Source organism: Rousettus aegyptiacus, unplaced genomic scaffold (assembly GCF_014176215.1).
Source record: "Rousettus aegyptiacus isolate mRouAeg1 unplaced genomic scaffold, mRouAeg1.p scaffold_m13_p_3, whole genome shotgun sequence".
NCBI classification, from domain to species: Eukaryota; Metazoa; Chordata; class Mammalia; order Chiroptera; family Pteropodidae; genus Rousettus; species Rousettus aegyptiacus.
In genome coordinates, this window is record NW_023416306.1 from 79,490,512 (window position 1) to 79,507,794 (window position 17,283).

Consider the following 17,283-nt stretch of genomic DNA (forward strand, 5'->3'; position numbering starts at 1 on the left):
GGGGCCAGGGAGTGGGGGATGGTGACGGCAGCCCAGTCTCCACCAGCTGAGCCTGGAGCCCCCATGGGCCTCTGGCTATAGGCCCTGGTATGGGCACTACCCTCCTGGAGCTGACATTCCAGAGGAGACTAAGGTGCAGAGGTGAATAAGGATGAAATGACAAGAAATGGAGCCAGGAAGGAGAGCGCAGCCCAGAGTGTAGAAGAGGAGAGGGCCAGTCCCCAGGCTGGGTAGGGCCTTGTGGGTAGTGGCAATAAGTAGGCTTTGCCTCTGGGAGATGGCTATTGTCTGAAGCTTTGTGACCTCCAAAATTCATGTTAAATCCTAACCCCCAAAGATATGCTGTTAGGTTAGGAAGTAGGGCTTTTTGGAAGTGATTAGGTCATGAGGGTGCAGCCCTCATGATGGGATTAGCAGCCTTGTAAATGAGACCTCAGAGAACTTCTTTACCTCTCCTGGCATGTGAGAACACAGCAGCAGTGGAAGCAGAATTGGTTTCTCACCAGACTCTGAATCTTGTGGCACCATGATCTTGGACTTCCAGCCTCCAGAACCTTGAGAAATAAATGTCTGTTGTTTAAAAGTCTTTCAGTCTATATTATTTTTATAGCAGTCTGAATGTACTCAAAGGGTTTTGAGCAGAGGAGGTGCAACCTGCCTTGGGTCTAAGGAACCCTCTGCTGCTGTGAGACAAAAGGCAGGTTGGGGGCGAGGTGGGGGGAAGCCAGTGGGAAGATGGCTTCAATAGTCTAGGTGGGAGGCAATGGGTTCAGGCCATGGAGGGGGCAGTTGAGAAGGCAGGAGACTGAGGCTGGGTCTGTCCTTTGCCATCAGATTGAGAATCAGATGAGGGGTGTGAGAAGTTGGAGGATAATACTGAGGATTTTCCCCTGAGTCTATTTCCTCATTTGTCAATGGAAACAGCCTAATTCCCACCTCTTGGGGTGTTGTGAAGACTCGACGAGATAATGCAGGTCAGGTAGTGTAATGGCTGAAAAATGACTGCTAAAAATTTATTATTTGCAGGAAAATTACTGCTTGGCTGTGTCCATGAGAACATGGCTATGTCCATGGGAACATAGGCTGTTACCCATAGGAACATAACATTCTAAACAAGCTTTCTGCTTCTGTAACCCTGCTTATGCACTGGACCTGTGAGTTGACAGGCAGTGAATAGGAGAAAGACAGTCCTTTTTGTTTAGACAGAATGAAGAATGTGATTTTGGGCTTAAAACCCCTGTACCTCTACATTTCGGGGCTGCTTAATTAGGGATCTGCATACCCCTGGCAGACCCAGCTGGCTGAATAAAGAGTGTTTCCTATAACTCACTGAGTTCCGGTGGCCTGTGTGTCTTTCAGGGGCTGGTGGCCACAACAGTAGCTATCCATGTTAGGGGCTCTGTGGGACCAAAGAGTGGCTCTGCTTTTCTTAACCAGTTTCCCTATTGTGGAAGCCTGACTGGCTACATTCTCTGGGTCTCCACTCAGGTATCACCTTCTTAAGACACCCTTCCCTGATGCCCCTTACCCAACACTGTCACACATCATGACTCCTCCCTCACAAGTCTAACATTGATGGCCTAAAGGAAGTCCACAGTGGCAGTGATAGGTTCTCTGTCCCTAGCATCTAGAAGAGTCTCTGTCTCTCTTCTACCACCACCCTGTCCCCAAGTTAAAGCTCCATGGTCAATGCTTGCCCTAAATTCCCATGGCCTTCCTCCCCTCCATCTTCAGGCCATCCCCATATGAAGGAATGGGGGTGGGGGTTCTGGCCAATCTGGGTCAGAAGGGGATGTTGCCCCTGAGGCTGTGTGACCATGGACAAGCCACCAATTCTTGAAGCATCACTCCTTCCTCCTATGCTAAACTTGCTTAAACAAGGCTTGCTTTTTCTTCCTTCTCTTCCCTAGTATCTCTCCCACTTGGGCTGAAAGGTGTGCCCAGGCCTGAGGGATTCCTAGGAGTTGGGACTCTCAGTGTTAAAATCAGGACATCCCCAAGCTAATTGGACATTCTATTCCTACTGTGGTTGAATGCCCTAAAACTTAAACTTTCACAAGTAAAATTATGACATTCTTCTCATACAAATGAAACATTAAACCACTAAAAAGAATTAGGGCTCCTTGGTGAAATGGCTGATTCCAGGTCTGGGACACAGAGTACAAGATGATTCTGGAACAACTTATGCTAGAAAGTAAGGAAGTAGTCAAAACTAAGGGAGTAGTCTCCACTGGCTAAATTTGCTATGTGAGCAAATAAGTAAATAAGGAAAATAAAAGATTATAAATTCATTTTGTAAAATAAGAATCCACTGATTTATACTGCTAAAGAATGGAATATTTTCTCTGTAATACAAAGCTAGTAAGTGGAGAATGATGGAAATAGAATAGTATGGTAATTCATTTGGGCAAGAAATATCAATGAAAACTAGTGGGTTAGAAGTTTGAAGAGTGGATAGTCTCAAAAGTGTCTTCTCATTGGATAATTGCAAAGAAAAAGCCAGTAGAGATCTGAGCAATGCAAAATACACGCTAACTCAGCATCACCGTGATATTCTTGCCAAAGTGCATAACCTAATCTAACCGTGAGGACACAACGATGTGTACATTTCTGTCCTGTATGCCTCAGTAAAGTCAAGGTCATAAAGACAAAGAGGAAGAAAGTCTCCCAAATGGAGACTAAAGATACATGACAGCCATGTGAGGCGTGATCCAGGGTTGGGTCCAGGAATGAAACAGCGGCTGTTGAGGGCGGCGTCAGTGTAGGCATGTCCTGAATCAGATCAGTGCATGTGAAAATATCTAATTCTTAGGAAAGACGCTGGAGCATTTGGTAATTAGTTGGGGCGAAGGCGCCCCTTCCGCTAGCAATCCCCAACCTGCGTGCTTTTGTCTGCTGCCATTTCTCTCAGAATACAGGTCTGGTCAACCGTGTTTACTAGAAATGGTTGACCATTTTTCCCACTCGACACTTGCTAGGTTACTGTCCCCCAGACGTTTGGGCTCCTCACGAACCAAGGCCGGATCTCCACTCGCTGTTCACAAGTAGATCCTCCCCAGCAGCCTAGCGTACCACAAATCACCTGCACCGAACTGGCCCCAGGAGCAGCTACCGGAAATACTAGTGCTTCCGGCTCCGCGACGGCGGGAGGGGGGGTCTCGCGGGCCAATCACGGCCGGAGGGTGGGCGAGCGGGCGCGGGGCATTACGGGCCTTGTAGTCGGTGCACAGGCGGGACTACGACACCCACAATGCCCCGGGCGGCAGCGACCGAGTCGAAGACATGAGAAGAGGCCGCCTGTCGCGGGGCCCCGGCCAATCATGGGCTGGGGCGGGTGGGCCCGTGGCTCAATGGACCTTGTAGTCGCGCAGGCGGGACTACGGCACCCACAGTGCCACGCGCGGCAGGGAGCGCCCTGCGGCTGCGCGGCGGCCCAGGCGCCGTCGGGCTGGGCGGTGGCTAAGTAGACAGGTTACCGGCCTGAGTCCCGGTGGAAGCGACGCGAGCCGGGCCACGGCCACCATGTCAGTACCGTCCGAGGAAGAGGAGTACGCGCGGCTGGTGATGGAGGCGCAGCCCGAGTGGCTGCGCTCCGAGGTGAAGCGACTGTCGCACGAGCTGGCTGAGACAACGCGCGAGAAGATTCAGGCGGCCGAATACGGGCTGGCGGTGCTCGAGGAGAAGCACCAGCTCAAGCTGCAGTTTGAGGAGCTCGAGGTGGACTACGAGGCCATCCGTGGCGAAATGGAGCAGCTCAAGGAGGTGAGGAGCGTGGGTGCCCACCGTCACTCCCTCTGGCGTACCGGGCCGGTCCCAACCCCTCATTCGGGTCGGTCGGTCCCCAGAGCCCATCTCTCATCTGGGCCGGGCCGACCCCCGGGTGGATCCCTGACCCAGGGGTGTACCTACTGGTTAGCCCCAGGGCGCCCAGGCTTGGGGTGCACCGCCAGCCCGGAGGCGCTACGACGGGCGGTGGGCCCACTCAGGCCCTGCCCAGGAGAGTAGGACAAGGGCCTCAAGTGTAGTGGCTGCGTGTGTACTAGAGAGCCCTTGCCTTTGCGGGTCAAGGCTGCTGTGGGGCCGTGTCTGTTTCTGGTGGCAGGTCTTGGGCACGGTGGGGTGGTTCTTTGCGGTGTTTGGCTTCCTGGGTGAGGGGGGATGAGGATGTGGGATGGATGCAGGAAAAAGCTAGGTCTGGTCCTGCATCACTTTCAGGCAGTTCACTTCCTCTCTCTGGGCGCAGCTGCTTTCAGTGGTTTCAGTGTCTTCCGTGATTGTCCCGAGGCCAGGAAAAGGCTGGGACAGGGGCTCGCCTTGCATGTGGCTGTTGCTGCTGGCCAGGATCCCCCAGTGTCCCTCTCAGGCTCAGCTCTCTGACAGTACTCCTTGATTACTTTGGGATGTAGAGCTTCTTCCGCTCACTTCCTGTCCTGGCCACCCTCCCAGGCCCTTTCCTGGGACTGGTGACAGGTCTGTGTGTGTCACAGAGGGGGCCTGTGTGATTTTCACTCAGGTTTGAGAAGGGCAGATCCCCAGGATGCCTGAGAGCCTAGCAGCGAGAGAGTTGGGCAGTTCTTCCATGAAGTAGTTCTCAGTGATTTAAACACTAGATTTTTTCTTGGTCCTTCCTGACTCCCCAGCCCTGTGTAGGGGTTGGGGAGGAAGATGTTGCCATCTGGGTGGAACACTTGGGTTTTGACCCAGGTCCTACTCTTGCCGATGTGGTTGTCTGCAGGGGCCTTAGCTTCTCCCTCTGCAACATTACCTATTTAAAAGTGTCATTCTGGGGGTTCCGTATTTGAAAAGGTGTCATCAGTCTGTGGCCTGTCAGTGCGCCTTTTCTTTACCTGACTCTCTCCCCATCCTGGTGGGCTCTTGGGCCTTGGTTTTGGGATCCACCATGCTAACTGCTTCTCCCATTGCTTACCTGGTTGCACCAAGACTTCCAGTGGCCTCAGGTAGGTGCCTGGGCTATTCAAAGCCTCCATGTCTCACTGGGAAGACAAGTAGAGCCTTCTTTTGAAGTGAGGAGGAGAGAATAAATAAATCCACATAGGTGCTTAAGTCCATGACTGGCAGAGTAGGTGCTCAGCATTAGCACCAGTAAGCAAGGTGGGTGGGGAGAGGCATTTGGCAGCTCACCGACCCTCGGACCTGTCATCTGTCAGCAGGTGTTGGTGCCTTGGCTGAGCCAGGGTTGGTTGGCACTGGATCTGCAAGAGGGGTGGCTCCTCCTGCAAGGGCCCCATCTTGGTATAGGGTGGTGGTGAGGGATACACCCACAAGAGAGGGAGGCTGAGGGGCTGTGAGAATATGGAGTGCGAGGATCTTCAGCCCCATTCCGTCTCCCTGGATGGGGCTTGCTACCCCCTGCCCACCGCACTCATAGTCCTCTTCTGTGTTCACAAGCCTGCATTCTTGTCTGTTGTAAAAATGGACCAGACCGATCATAACAGAGGGAACTGTTTGCCATTCAGGGACCTTTTAGTTGTTTGCTCTTTACTATCATGGACACAAACATTTTGGCCAATGCAAGAATCTTGGTTCTTTTGTGGGGTGTGTCTGGAGGGTGGGTCCTGGGGAAATCAGGAGGAGGAAGGCATGTCAGTCTCTGCAGGTATTCTTCAAGCACTAGCTTAGTTTGATGTCACCTCCTGGCTCCTGCACACATTGGCCACATGGTCTTGGACACATTCTCCCACTGTTCTGAACTTTAGTTTCCCCCATTGTGTGTGGGAAGTTTTGGTAGAAGCTAGGGGCATGTGCATCAGTCTCAGTAGATGTTAGAAAGCTTGCACTAGTTCATTCATACCCATGGCAGCACAGTCTCTTATCAACCTATTTAGTTTTGGCTAATGTCATACTTGAAAATATGAACTCTTATTTTAAAAATAAAGACTTAAATAGTATTGTGGGTCCTTTCATTATCTCCTGTAGAGAGGTAAACCATTTTCATTCTTTTAAAACTGTTGAATTAAAGTGGGTTCAGTTACTAACAAATTATACTGCAAATGGAGTTACCTGTACTTCTGCCTGGCATTTGTAGATAATACTGTCTTGGGGTGGGGGGCGCTGGACGGCTGGGCCTAGGTGAGTGGGTTTGTGCCTATAGTTGAGGAGGGTCCCAGGGTGGCCAGTGGGAGGCAGTACTGGCTGGCTTCTGCAGCTTTTCTCACTTGATGAGTGTGTGTGCGCGCACATATCCTTGTCTTGTGTCCTGCTGACACTGTGGTATATGTTTGCGGAGGGTGGTACTGCCTGGCCATTTTGCCTAATCATTTTGCTAGTGATTGAGCCTGGCTCAATAAGGGTCCCATCTGTCCTAAGTCTCACTGAGTCCCTTCCCCACCATGGTGGGGAAGAGAATCAGATGGACTTTGGTCAGCATGTGGTGTTTACTGCCGTGGATGGCCATGGGACATTTTGCACTGTGTCCTCAGCTGCAGCTTTAAGGAAGCAGGTGTGCTTGGATGGCAGCTTCTGTTTGGTGGGCTTAGACAGGTGCCATAAGTGGGTGGCCCTCATGGGTGGGGAATGTTAGGGTTGGAGGGCATGCCTCAGGCCAGAGGCCAGGGTCCTTATGCAATCTCAGCCCCACCATCTCTCGGCTCCCAGAGAGAGTGGGAAGATGGGTCTGGACGCCCTCTCTGCCTCTGTGCCACCTCAGGATCTTGTCTGTGTGGTGTTATGTACATCTTGGGGAAGCAGCAGGTGCAGTTCAGTGAGCTGTGGCATGTCAAGGGCTGGGCATGGTCCCCATCACACAGGAAGTGCTTTCTTTGTAAGTGTCTCCTGGTTGCTGTCCTCAGTTCCTTCCCTCTACCTCTCTGAGGCCTGGAACTGCTCCTATAGCCACCTGGACTCTGATACTAGTCCTGGTGAGGTCTAGAATGGCCTCACTGCATCTCTGAGGGTGGCCCAAGCCTGCTCACTGGGGCCTCCAGCTTGGCCCAGCCTGCACTGCCCTTGCCATCTGAGGCGTCTAAGTCTCCTCTATCATCGTCTCTGGACTTGCCTGAGCCCAGCTCTCAATACGCAGGTGTCCCTCCTATCCTGCAGGCTCAGTGACCGCATGAAAGGCCGAGGCAGAGCTGGTAGGAACATCTGCTCTGTCCTACTTACTCGCTCTCTTCCATTTCTCTTATAACCTCCTCTCCTAGAGGATGGGGAGACCGAGGTAGGGATGGACGGGAGTGATTAGGGAAGCCCAGCGGCTCAGAAAGGGAAGGGGTCCTTGGCACCAGGATATTTGCAGGATTCATGGCCGTGAGCCAGTTTAATCTGATGAAGGAGGATGATGCGAGGGCTGCCCTTTGGCTTCACTTCTAAAGCTGAACTCCTGCTGTAGCCTCCTTAGGCCCCACTAACTTCTACAGTCCCTACACTAGCCCTCGGGTCTCCAATTTCTTATATCCATCGTATAGCTGGGGAAACTGAGATGCAGATAAGCTATATTTCACTGAAGGCTGTGAGCGCAGGCAACCTGTCTTGAGAGGGCAGGCACCTGCTAAGGAGGGATGGGCAACTGGAGGCCTCTGTGTGAGGCCCAGCCTCCTTGAGTGTTTGGTTCCAGGCAGGAAGAGTCCTGATTTTGGTTAAAGCCTATAGGGCTTCTCTCACTCCTCTGATACCAACCTAGCACTTGGAGCACAGAACCATTGTGCCCAGGGAGGCTCTGGTAGTCCCAGGGCCTTTCGGAGCTGGGGTGCGCGGTGTTCTGCTGTTAGCATGAAGAGGCCTGAATTGGGCCTCTTTATTTGCCTGGGGTCCAGGGAATCCTGGAGGTGCTAAGGTAGCCCTGCCTCCAGGGGTCAAGAACCAGAAGAGGCAGCGATAGGCACCCAGAAGTGATGACCCCAGGGCCTATTGTGGGTACTCCCTTCTGTCCCACGGGCATAGTGTGTGTTGTTGGGTAGGGGTTGTGAATCAATCTTAAAGGCTCTTCTACATTTAAAACACCGGAGACTGCTGCATCATTTGAGCTGTTTCCTTCCATGGGCCTGAGGGACAAGCAGCCACACCTCAACATCACTGGGCCATGGCCTTGGACTCAGAGCCGGCATATTGTGACAGAGCTTTCCTGCAAGTAGGATGGGAGGGAGGACAGGTCCCAGGAGCCTGTGTCCTGAAAGCAGCACTGCCTGGGCAGGCAAGATACTGGATGTGCTGTCTAGGGCTGTGGTTTTCACACTTATTTCAGGGAGGGATTGGACCCTGCCTGGGCTCTGAGTTGTTGTGTGGCCCTAAACGAGAGGCTCTGCCTGTTGGGGCCAGGATGGGTTACTGTGGTGCAGGTCACTGCAAGGGTCAGTGCATCTGGAGCCCATGGGCAGGCAGTGGCTGTGGCTTCTGGATCTGAGTAGCTGCCTTCAAGAAAGCCATGGGCTTCAGCTGTCGCTCTCCCATCACTTCCTGTGAATATCAGCTTCTCTTCAGTAAGACATGTTTCTTCACATCAGTATACTGGGTGAAGGACCACTACACACATTGGAGCTAAAGAAAGATTTGGATTCTTCTTAGTGAGGTGGAGGCTGGCCAGGACTCTGCACTCTCTGATAAGTGAGGCCCTCCCAGGCCCTGCGTTTTCCAGTGTTAAGAATGTGGCTCCTCCAGACATCCCCCAGAGCAGAGGACCCAGTGTGGCTGCCCATCCTGGGCATTAAATCCTGCTCTCCTGGTTGGGCTCTGCCATACCAAGTGGACTGAAAGATGTGGCTGCAGGGGCAGGGTGGACCTTGGGGTAGAGTAGATAGTTCGGGCTCAGGCAAGTGATGGCATTGAGAAGAATTTGAGCCCAGCTTCTTTTTTAGAGTTTAACATGTTTAAAAATTGTGCATTTATTTTAGGAACATCAGAAAGTAGAATTGAGCAATGTCTGTTATTGTAGCAAATATGAAGATGATGGCAAGCATGGGAACAATTGGATATTTCTACTTGCTGGCTTTTTTCTTCCTGTGTATGTATGTGAGATATGTAAGATACCATAAAAAAATAGCAAGTGCTTTGAGCATATGTAATACTTAAACACAGAGTTTTTATGTTACCCTCTGAGTTGCAGAAAAGCAGGTTTCACTGAAGCAGATAAAGACTGGAAAGTTTCCATGGGTTCCAAAGGCACTGTGCACTTCCAGTCTGTTGTATAATGTGAAATTGTTGTGATTTGCATTTCACAGGTTTGCTTTTTAAAATGTAATTTTTATGCATTGCTTCCCTCCTAAACAGCCTCCTTCACCTTTTAGGGGAAGTTTTAAGCATAACTAGAGCAGAGAGAATAGCATGGTTGGCCTGCGTGTTCTCTTGCCTGCTCCAGCAGCTCCAGCTCTGGCAGCTTCTCTCTTTACCTCGCTTCCTTTGTACGTACATTGGTGTGTTGTGCTGAGAAAATGAAAACTCTTTTTTTTTTTTTTTTAATAAAACATAACCATAGGTGAATCTTCACACCTAACAAAGTTAACAAGGATTCCTTAATGCTGTCTCCTATCCAGTCATTGTTCAGATTTCTCACCTTCGGGTCATAAATGTACCTTTCTGTGAACCTAGAGCTGCTCTCCCTATCCCTGTGCATGCCTGGCACCCCATTTATATCTTAACTTTTTCTTTTTTTAAAAACTGGTCAGAGTGATGCTTTCAGCTGATGCATGGTCTGGCTTTTGCGTTGCTGGGTCGACATTGCCTATCTAGTTCATTACACCTTTATTTGCCCGTACAGTGCCTGCTGGGGCTCATGGTCACTATCAAGTATGTCCTGATTGTGATACTGAGATGTGCCCAGCTCTTTCTGAACCAGGAGGGAGGAGCTGTCCTTGTCTTCGTTCTGTAGGTGAGGATGCTGGGGTTCGAAGAGTGAGGGCTAATGGCCCATGCTGTGTGCTAGAAACATTTGACATGACCCTGAGTGGTCCCCTCCCTTGGCCTTGGTTTCCTTGTTTTAGGCTAGTGCATCCCTGAAGCTCTGGCAGTGGACTAGCTTTTCCCTCAGCGATGGTGTCAAGGTGGACTGGAACCCAATTCTACAGCCTCTTAATGTTTGCTGCCTAGGATTCCCTAGGTGCTAGCTTCTCTTCTTCCCCCTCATACTGTCCTGCACATACTGTAGGGGTCCAAGTTTTCTCACCAGCCTGAGGGGATTCACTGGGTATTGTAGAACTGTGACCTAGGGTGGTTAGAGTGGACACTGGCCCCTGGAAGGGGGTGCGCCAGTCGGGCTGTCTGCAGTCGTGAACCCAAAGCCCCTTGTCACCTCATCACCTGGTACTGATTCTGGGATTGTGGATATTCACCCCAGTCAGGGAGGGCAGACTACTGTTGCAGCATTTGAGGAAGTCTGCATTCTTACCAGCACCTAGTGTTGTTGACGTTGTTATTGTGGCCAGTATGGTGAGGGAGAAATGGTGTTTTATCGGATTTGATTTATTTCTTCTGTGAAGCAGTCAGTTCTGCTATAATACTTGTTTTGGAACTGTAGATTTATTCCAGAGTGGACGATATTTGAGGGAACAGTGTGAGCATAATGAGATTTTAGCATTTGTTTATGTGCAATGTTTGTCTCCAGAATAAAGATGAACACAGAACCTGCCCCCATTGACCTATCCACCTGTATCTGGTGCCCCTTTCCATTCTGTTTAAGAAGGCCCACTTTCCCCACCAGAGACACCTCACCCATCAGCAAACCTCAGGGCTTTGCAAAGTTAGAGTGCCATGTGTTAGAGCATTTATGTCTTTTTAAATTACTTAATGTGTAATACTGTGCTACCTATTTTAATTTAAAAAAATAAGCTGCTTTAGAAAAGTTTTAGATTTACAGAGAAATTGTGAGAGTTCCTGTGTACCCCCTGCATTGTTTTCTCCTGTCACTAACATCTTAGATTAGTGTGGCACATTTTGTAACAGTCGATGAGCCAGTGTTGATGCGTCTTTATTAACTAAGCCCATACTTCATTCAGATTTTCTTAGTTTTTACCTTCTCTTTTTTTCTGTTCTGGAACCCCATCCAGGATCCCACATGACAATTAGTCACATCTCAGGCTCTTAGTTGTAACAATTTCTCAGACTTCCATTGTTTTTGGTGACTTTGACAGCTTTGAGGAGTTCTTGTCGGGTATTTTGTTGAATGTCCTTCATTTGGAATTTGTCTGATATTTTTCTCACAGGGTGGGGTAATTGTTTTGGGGAGGAAGACTGCAGAGGTGAAGTACTGTTCTCCTCACATCCTCTCAGGGGTCAGTAACTTTCCCTGTTGCTATTGCCCTTGATCCCCTGACCGAAGTGCTTGTCAGTGTCTCTACTATAAAGATGCTCTTTCCCCTTTTTCAAACTGTGTGGCCCTACCTAAGGGTCATGCTCCCTTCCTTAAGCAGGGAGCATCTACATACATTATTTGGAATTTTTCTGCGTGGAAGACTTGTCTTCTCCCTATTAATTAATTAATTAATATTGATATGAACTAATGGGTGATTTTTATATTTAGGTTATGATTTAATACTGCTTTATTTTGTTGCTCAATTTGTTGCAGATTAGGTCCCTGGAAGCTCTTTCATTTGGCTCCTGTGTACCTTTGAGCTACCTGTCATTGTGATTTACTTCCCTCTCCTCCCCTCCCTACCCTTCCCTAGCATTTATTTACTTTCCAGTACTATAGGATGCTCCAGGCCTGTCCTGTCAAAACAGTCCCGGAATCACCCATTTCTCCAAGGAGCCATGGAGCGTGACTGCTTCTAAGGCCCTCTCAGGCAATAGAGCCAGGAGGTAGATGTGTGTATTTAGCCTATGTACACACACAGATCTAAACATTTCTAGGTGTAACCACCTGTATGTATATTAAGGGGAACATGAGTTCCCAGCTCTGATCCATTACTGTGTGGATTGTTCCTACCACCTTCCCTTGCTATCTGTAACATCGTCTCTCTAGCAGTGACACCTGGCTTCCCCATCAGCCACTGTTCCATGATTGCTCTGTTCCAGCACTCATCACAGCAGTATCTGCACTGTTGACCTGAACCCCCTTGGAAAACAGTTTATCAACTAGAGTATAGTCTTTATGTGCAGTTCTTTTTGCTTTGGTCTTAAATGCTTTATTTATTTCCAAATAAGTTATTTAAATAAGCACCTTATTACTCATCCCCTTCAGTGAGGTAGTTTCATTTATTTGTAATACAATTAGATTGTTTGACCACATTCTACATTCCATCCTAGGATCTATTGATCACCTAAATGATTTTTAAAAATTTGCATATGCCGTCATTCTTTGAGCTACAAAGTTATCTGGTTTTGACATGCACAATGTCACTTATCTGCCATTAAAGTATTATATGGAATTGTTTTACTAAAAAAGGTGTGCTTTACCTATCCAACACTTTCTTACCATGAACCCCTGACAACACTGATCTTTTACTTTCTCCATAGTTTTTCCCTTTTTCAGAATGTCACATAATTGGACTCATACAATATGTAGCCATTTCACACTGGCTTTTTTGACTTAGCAGTATGTGTTCAAGATTTATCTGTGTCTTTATGTGTTTGGATAGCCCTTTTTTTGTTTTTAAATCACAGAATAATATTTTGTTGTCTGGTTGTACCACAGGTTTATTTCTTTAACCTGGGAATCTTGGTCACTTCCAGTTTGGGGCATTATTAATAAAACTGCTGCAAATATCCATGTGCAAGTGTTTGAGTGGACATAAGTTTTCATTCCATTTGGGTAAATACCAAGGAGTGTGATTGCTGGATTGTAGGGTTAAGAGTATGTTTAGTTTGTAAGAAACTGCCAGCTGCTTTCCAGAGTGGCTGCACCATTTTGCATTCCTAGCCACAGTGAATGAGAGTTCTTGTTGCTCCACATCTTTGTCAGCATTTGGCATTGTCAGTGTTTTGAGTTTTAGTCATTCTAATAAGTGTGTAGTGGTATCTCATCGTTGTTTTAATTTGCATTTGCCTCATCTTATGCTGGTGAGTATCTTTTCATATGTTTATTTACTATCTGTATATCATCTTTGGTGAAGTGTCCTGATTTTTCACTCATTTTAAAGTTGAGTTGTTTTTTCATTATGAGTTTTAAGAGTTCTTTATCTATTTTGGATACAAGTCTTTCTTTGCAAATAATTTCTCTTGGTCTGTGGCTTTTCTTTTCATTCTTTTAACAGTGTCTTTCACAGAGCAGAGTTTTTAATTTTAATGACATTATGCTTTTATGGGTCATGCTTCTAGTTTAGATCAGCACCAAACCCAAGGTTGCATAGATTCTTTTTCTATGCTTTTATTTAGAAGTTTTTAGATATCTAGTTGCTCCAGAACCATTTATTGTAGGGGTATACTTTCTCTATGAAATTGCTTTTGCTCCTTTGTCAAAGATCAGTTGGCTGTGTGTGTGTGGGTCTGCTACTAGCCTTCTAACTCCATTTTCCATCTCACTGATCTATGCAATTATCCTTTTGCCAGTACCCTGCTTTCTTGATTGTGTGTTTATGTGTCACTGACGAATCTTTCTCTTGAGCCCTGTGGTTTTTGTTCCGTGACTGTACACTTGATTGGGGTCTGCAGCCAGGGTCTCCAGCCCTCGGACTGTGGAGTTGGTCCTGGTCACCATCAATGATGGTCCCCCCTTTTTTTTAATCTTGAGAAAAAGTAATAGAATGCACATGGTTAAAAAGAAAAATCACTAATATAGTTGGTCTGATTCTTTGATAGAGGATGAGTGTGAGGCTTCTCTCTGTCTCTATCCATGTCTTTGTGCCCTTGTCTATTCAGGTGATCCACAGGACCTTCCATTTGGGTTCAGCTCAGTTGGGGTTGACTTAATTCCTGGTTAACCACCTGCAATCTGTTAACTTACTACTTTGTACCTTTGACCCTGGGAGCAGTTAGGGGAGGGGTGCAGTGGCAGCTACTGGTCAGAACTGGGATGGAGTTCCTCTCAGGTGTTCACCAGCTGCTTGCTCGATGGGCAGGGACTGGCTGCTAGGGTTTCAGATGCCTCCGCTATCATTTCAGGTGCCCACCACCCTCCAGGAGTGCCTTTCCTGTCTGCTACCGCCCCCAAGTCTGGCCCTTTCTTGGGTGCTAGGGCCAGATTCCATCCAAGATGCCTGCCTGATCTCTCCTCACACCTGCTTCTCCTGTTCCCCAGCTTCAGGACAGCTCTGCAGTAGCCCACTGGATTAATGGTTGCTCCATGTGGTACATACCTCTTTCCCCCCATACTTTCTTGGTATTATTGTCTCACCTGCACAGTGGCATCCCCATGCTGACTGAAATCTGGAATGTCTCTGTGTTTTCAGGACCCAGATGGGGCAGCGAGGCTCAGAGAGAAAGTGCACCTTGGTCAAAGGTGCAGGGTGGCGGGTCAGGTCCTGAGGTTGCTCTTTTCTTTGGTTGTGGTTTGCATGGTGGCTGCTGCAGTGTGAAACAGTGTTGGTGCTCTTGTGATTAGGCTGCAAAATGGCCCCAGGCAGTCTCTACAGATGGCATCCTGGATGAGTCAGGTGTGGTGGGTCCTGGGCCCTTGTGCCCTTGCTGTGATGGAGTGGACCATGTGTGTATGTTTGCGTGTGTCACAGATAGCACAGGAAATATCCCACAGGCCTCACCCCTCTGGGCATCTTCTAGGTGTGTTGGGTGGAGAGTCGAGGCTGGGAGACCAGACATCTGGCTTTAGTTCAGGGTCCTGGCTGTCCCTTCCTGAGCCTCAGCTTCACACCTCCTTTCATAGTCAGCGTTATAGGTCACTTAAGGTGTGGGAGTTCCTCATGGCATGTGGTAATCAGTCCCTCAGGGCACCTAGGACTGATCCTGCCAGGATGTGTGAGACCGAATGTCCATGTGGGGGACACTCATTTCCTGAGACCTTTTCCCCTACCCTGGCTGTAACTGCTGACAGTCCTTTCCACCCTCTAGCCCTTCTCTGAGCACATGTGAGTAGCCATGCCTGCCTCTCCATGGGCTCCACTCTCTTGCTCCATTATTGTCTTTGAGGCTGCAGAGTTCTGGGTACTTGAAGGGGACACAGCCTGTGTTAAGAGTCTCTGGGCACTTGCTGACTGTGATGCTTGCTGGGTGTCCCTTCCTAAAATGGGTGTAATAACTTGAGGAAACGTGCTGAGATTAGAGATGAAGTGAGAAAACCTGGCTACTCCAACCTGGCTGCTCTTCTGGTGTTTCCAACCTAATGTAGTACCGTCCTCTGAGGCTTGGGACAGATGGGAGCTGGACAGCTGCCCCTCCTGCCCTGACTACAGGCCATTGAATGGAGGGTTGTGTAAGGAAGCCAGCTACTGCAGAAGATGGCTTGTCCCCAGGCCCCAGGATTGGCCTCTGTGTCTTTGAGCAGCGGAGCCAGAGTCTGTGGAGACCGCCGCCAGCCACAGGGCTCAGCTGGCCAAAAGCCTGTCTGCTGACACTGAGGCAATTAAGGTGTAATCTTTTCTAAATGATGCCCGATTCTGGCTAAATCCCTCCTGCCCAAGAGTGGATCCCAGTTTTCTAAAAGTAGCTTAGTGTTTGGACGCTGCCCAAGGCAGCTGGGGTGAGCAGTTGGTGATGGGATGAACGTTGGTGGCGGGGGCAGGGTGTTGACAACTACCACAGCCTATTCTGATCCCCACAGCCAGCGTATAGGTATTCTGAAGGAAAACTGAGGCCAGAAACAACAGTGGGAAGAGTGGGGTGGTGGATGACACATGTCACACTTGTGCTCCTTTTGGGCCTGGGATTGATGTGGGCCCTTAGTGTGGTGGTCTGATGGATAAGGTTGTTTGCAGATGTGCCCACGGCTTCCATCCTGCCCCACATTCCCAGAAGAAGCCTGCCTTCTCCTACAGGGACCCAAGCAAACTTCTTCGGCTCCTCCCTGCCCCGCTGCCAGGTAAGGCTGTTGGGGCTCCTTGAAGTCCAGCTCCACTCTGCCCCACTCTTTACCCAGCATACACCACCTCTCCCAGGACACCTCAGATCTGGGTACCACTTTGCTATAAGGAAAAAAAGTGGTTTTTGAGGTGAGAAGCCATATGGTGCCTATAGGGCAAATCGTCTGACCTCACTGAGCCTGTTTGCTCACCTGTGAAATGGGTGTAGTGAACGTTTCTACTTTGCAGGGCTATTGTGAAGATCAAATGAGATCACACGCACCTGTCTCCTTGGAGTAGTAGCCAAGCCCTTCCCAGGCTGCCTTCAAACATGACCACCTTTTTGCTCAGGAAACACCCTCTGAACAATCAAGGAGGGGTCTGGGGTCTTTCTTAAAGACCCCCACCCAGATGGGAGTGGTTGGGAAGGGCTGGTAGAGGGTGGTAGGCTGAGGTCTCTCATGTAGTGCTCACGGGGGTCCTTTTGGGCTATTGGCAGTTCCCTACCCAGAGAACCTGGGTAGGGAACAGGTCTCTGGTTTCTCAGCTGACTTGGGTTCCACTGGAAGCACCTGCAAGAGCCAATGTGATGATCAAATTTCCTGTAGGCCAGGATCACCTGGTGAGCTTTCAGGATTTTTAAAGCACCTGCCACACTCAGACAGATCAAATCAGTCTCAGGGTGGGACTCTGAGGCTGGAGTTTTTGTGTTTCTGGAAGGACCCCAATGGAAAGACAAGTTTGGAGGCCCCATCTTTGTCCTTGCAGCTTGGGATCTGAACCCTCCCCTGCCCACGTAGGTGGAGTGTCACTCTGCATTTGTCTCCATAGTTGCAGTATTTATCTGCATCTCTTTGCCTGGGTCCACACTGGGGGTCCAGGAATGCCCCCAGGCCCTGTCCATGTGCTGGTGATAGGGCCAGCTTCTGTGCCTGCATCTCCCTCCTGGCCAGGTTGGGGTCACAAGCTGCCCTGGGCTGGGCCTGGAGAGAACCCCTTTCTGGAGATGTGCGTGAGTCAAGGGCAGACCCAGGTAGAGGGGTGAGGCTGTGGCCATTGTGCCTCTGGATTCCTGGGGATATGTCTCCTGCTGGCGGAAGGGAACAGTAAAGAAGAGATGCCTATAGCACCTAGCCCCCAGAACCTATAGGCCCTCAGCCTCCCCAGCAGATTTGGAGAGACAGCTTTCCATTTACTGGACCTGCTCTCCTCATCCACCCAGTTGTGATGTGGGCCTATCAGCACCCCCTGCAGTGTCTCCACATTCTCCCTGTCCTCTAGTTAGCTCACAGTTATTTACCAAACACTTCTCACTTGTCAGGTATGGACTTGCCACTTCATCAGGCACCCTACCGAGGCAGCACAGACTTGGTGCCCGGCATGGGATGCCCGAGTGTACTGGTGAGAAGCCACCAGTACTCTCATGTAGTGAGAGTACTCACCATGT

General features: G+C 49.3%; 1 protein-coding gene across 3 annotated transcripts in view; it reads left to right on the plus strand.

Annotated features, from left to right (window-relative positions):
- The first annotated feature begins 3,414 nt into the window (after nt 1–3,414).
- BICD2 (BICD cargo adaptor 2) overlaps nt 3,415–17,283 on the plus strand; it is a 50,867-nt gene continuing 36,998 nt past the window's right edge. Inside the window, exon 1 of one of the 3 annotated variants that reach the window (XM_036218309.1) lies at nt 3,415–3,762. In XM_036218309.1, coding sequence (XP_036074202.1) covers nt 3,523–3,762 — 240 coding nt within the window. In that variant the 5' untranslated portion in view covers nt 3,415–3,522. The remainder of the gene's footprint in view (nt 3,763–17,283) is intronic. The other 2 variants (XM_016161202.2, XM_016161203.2) reach the window with 2 other exon arrangements.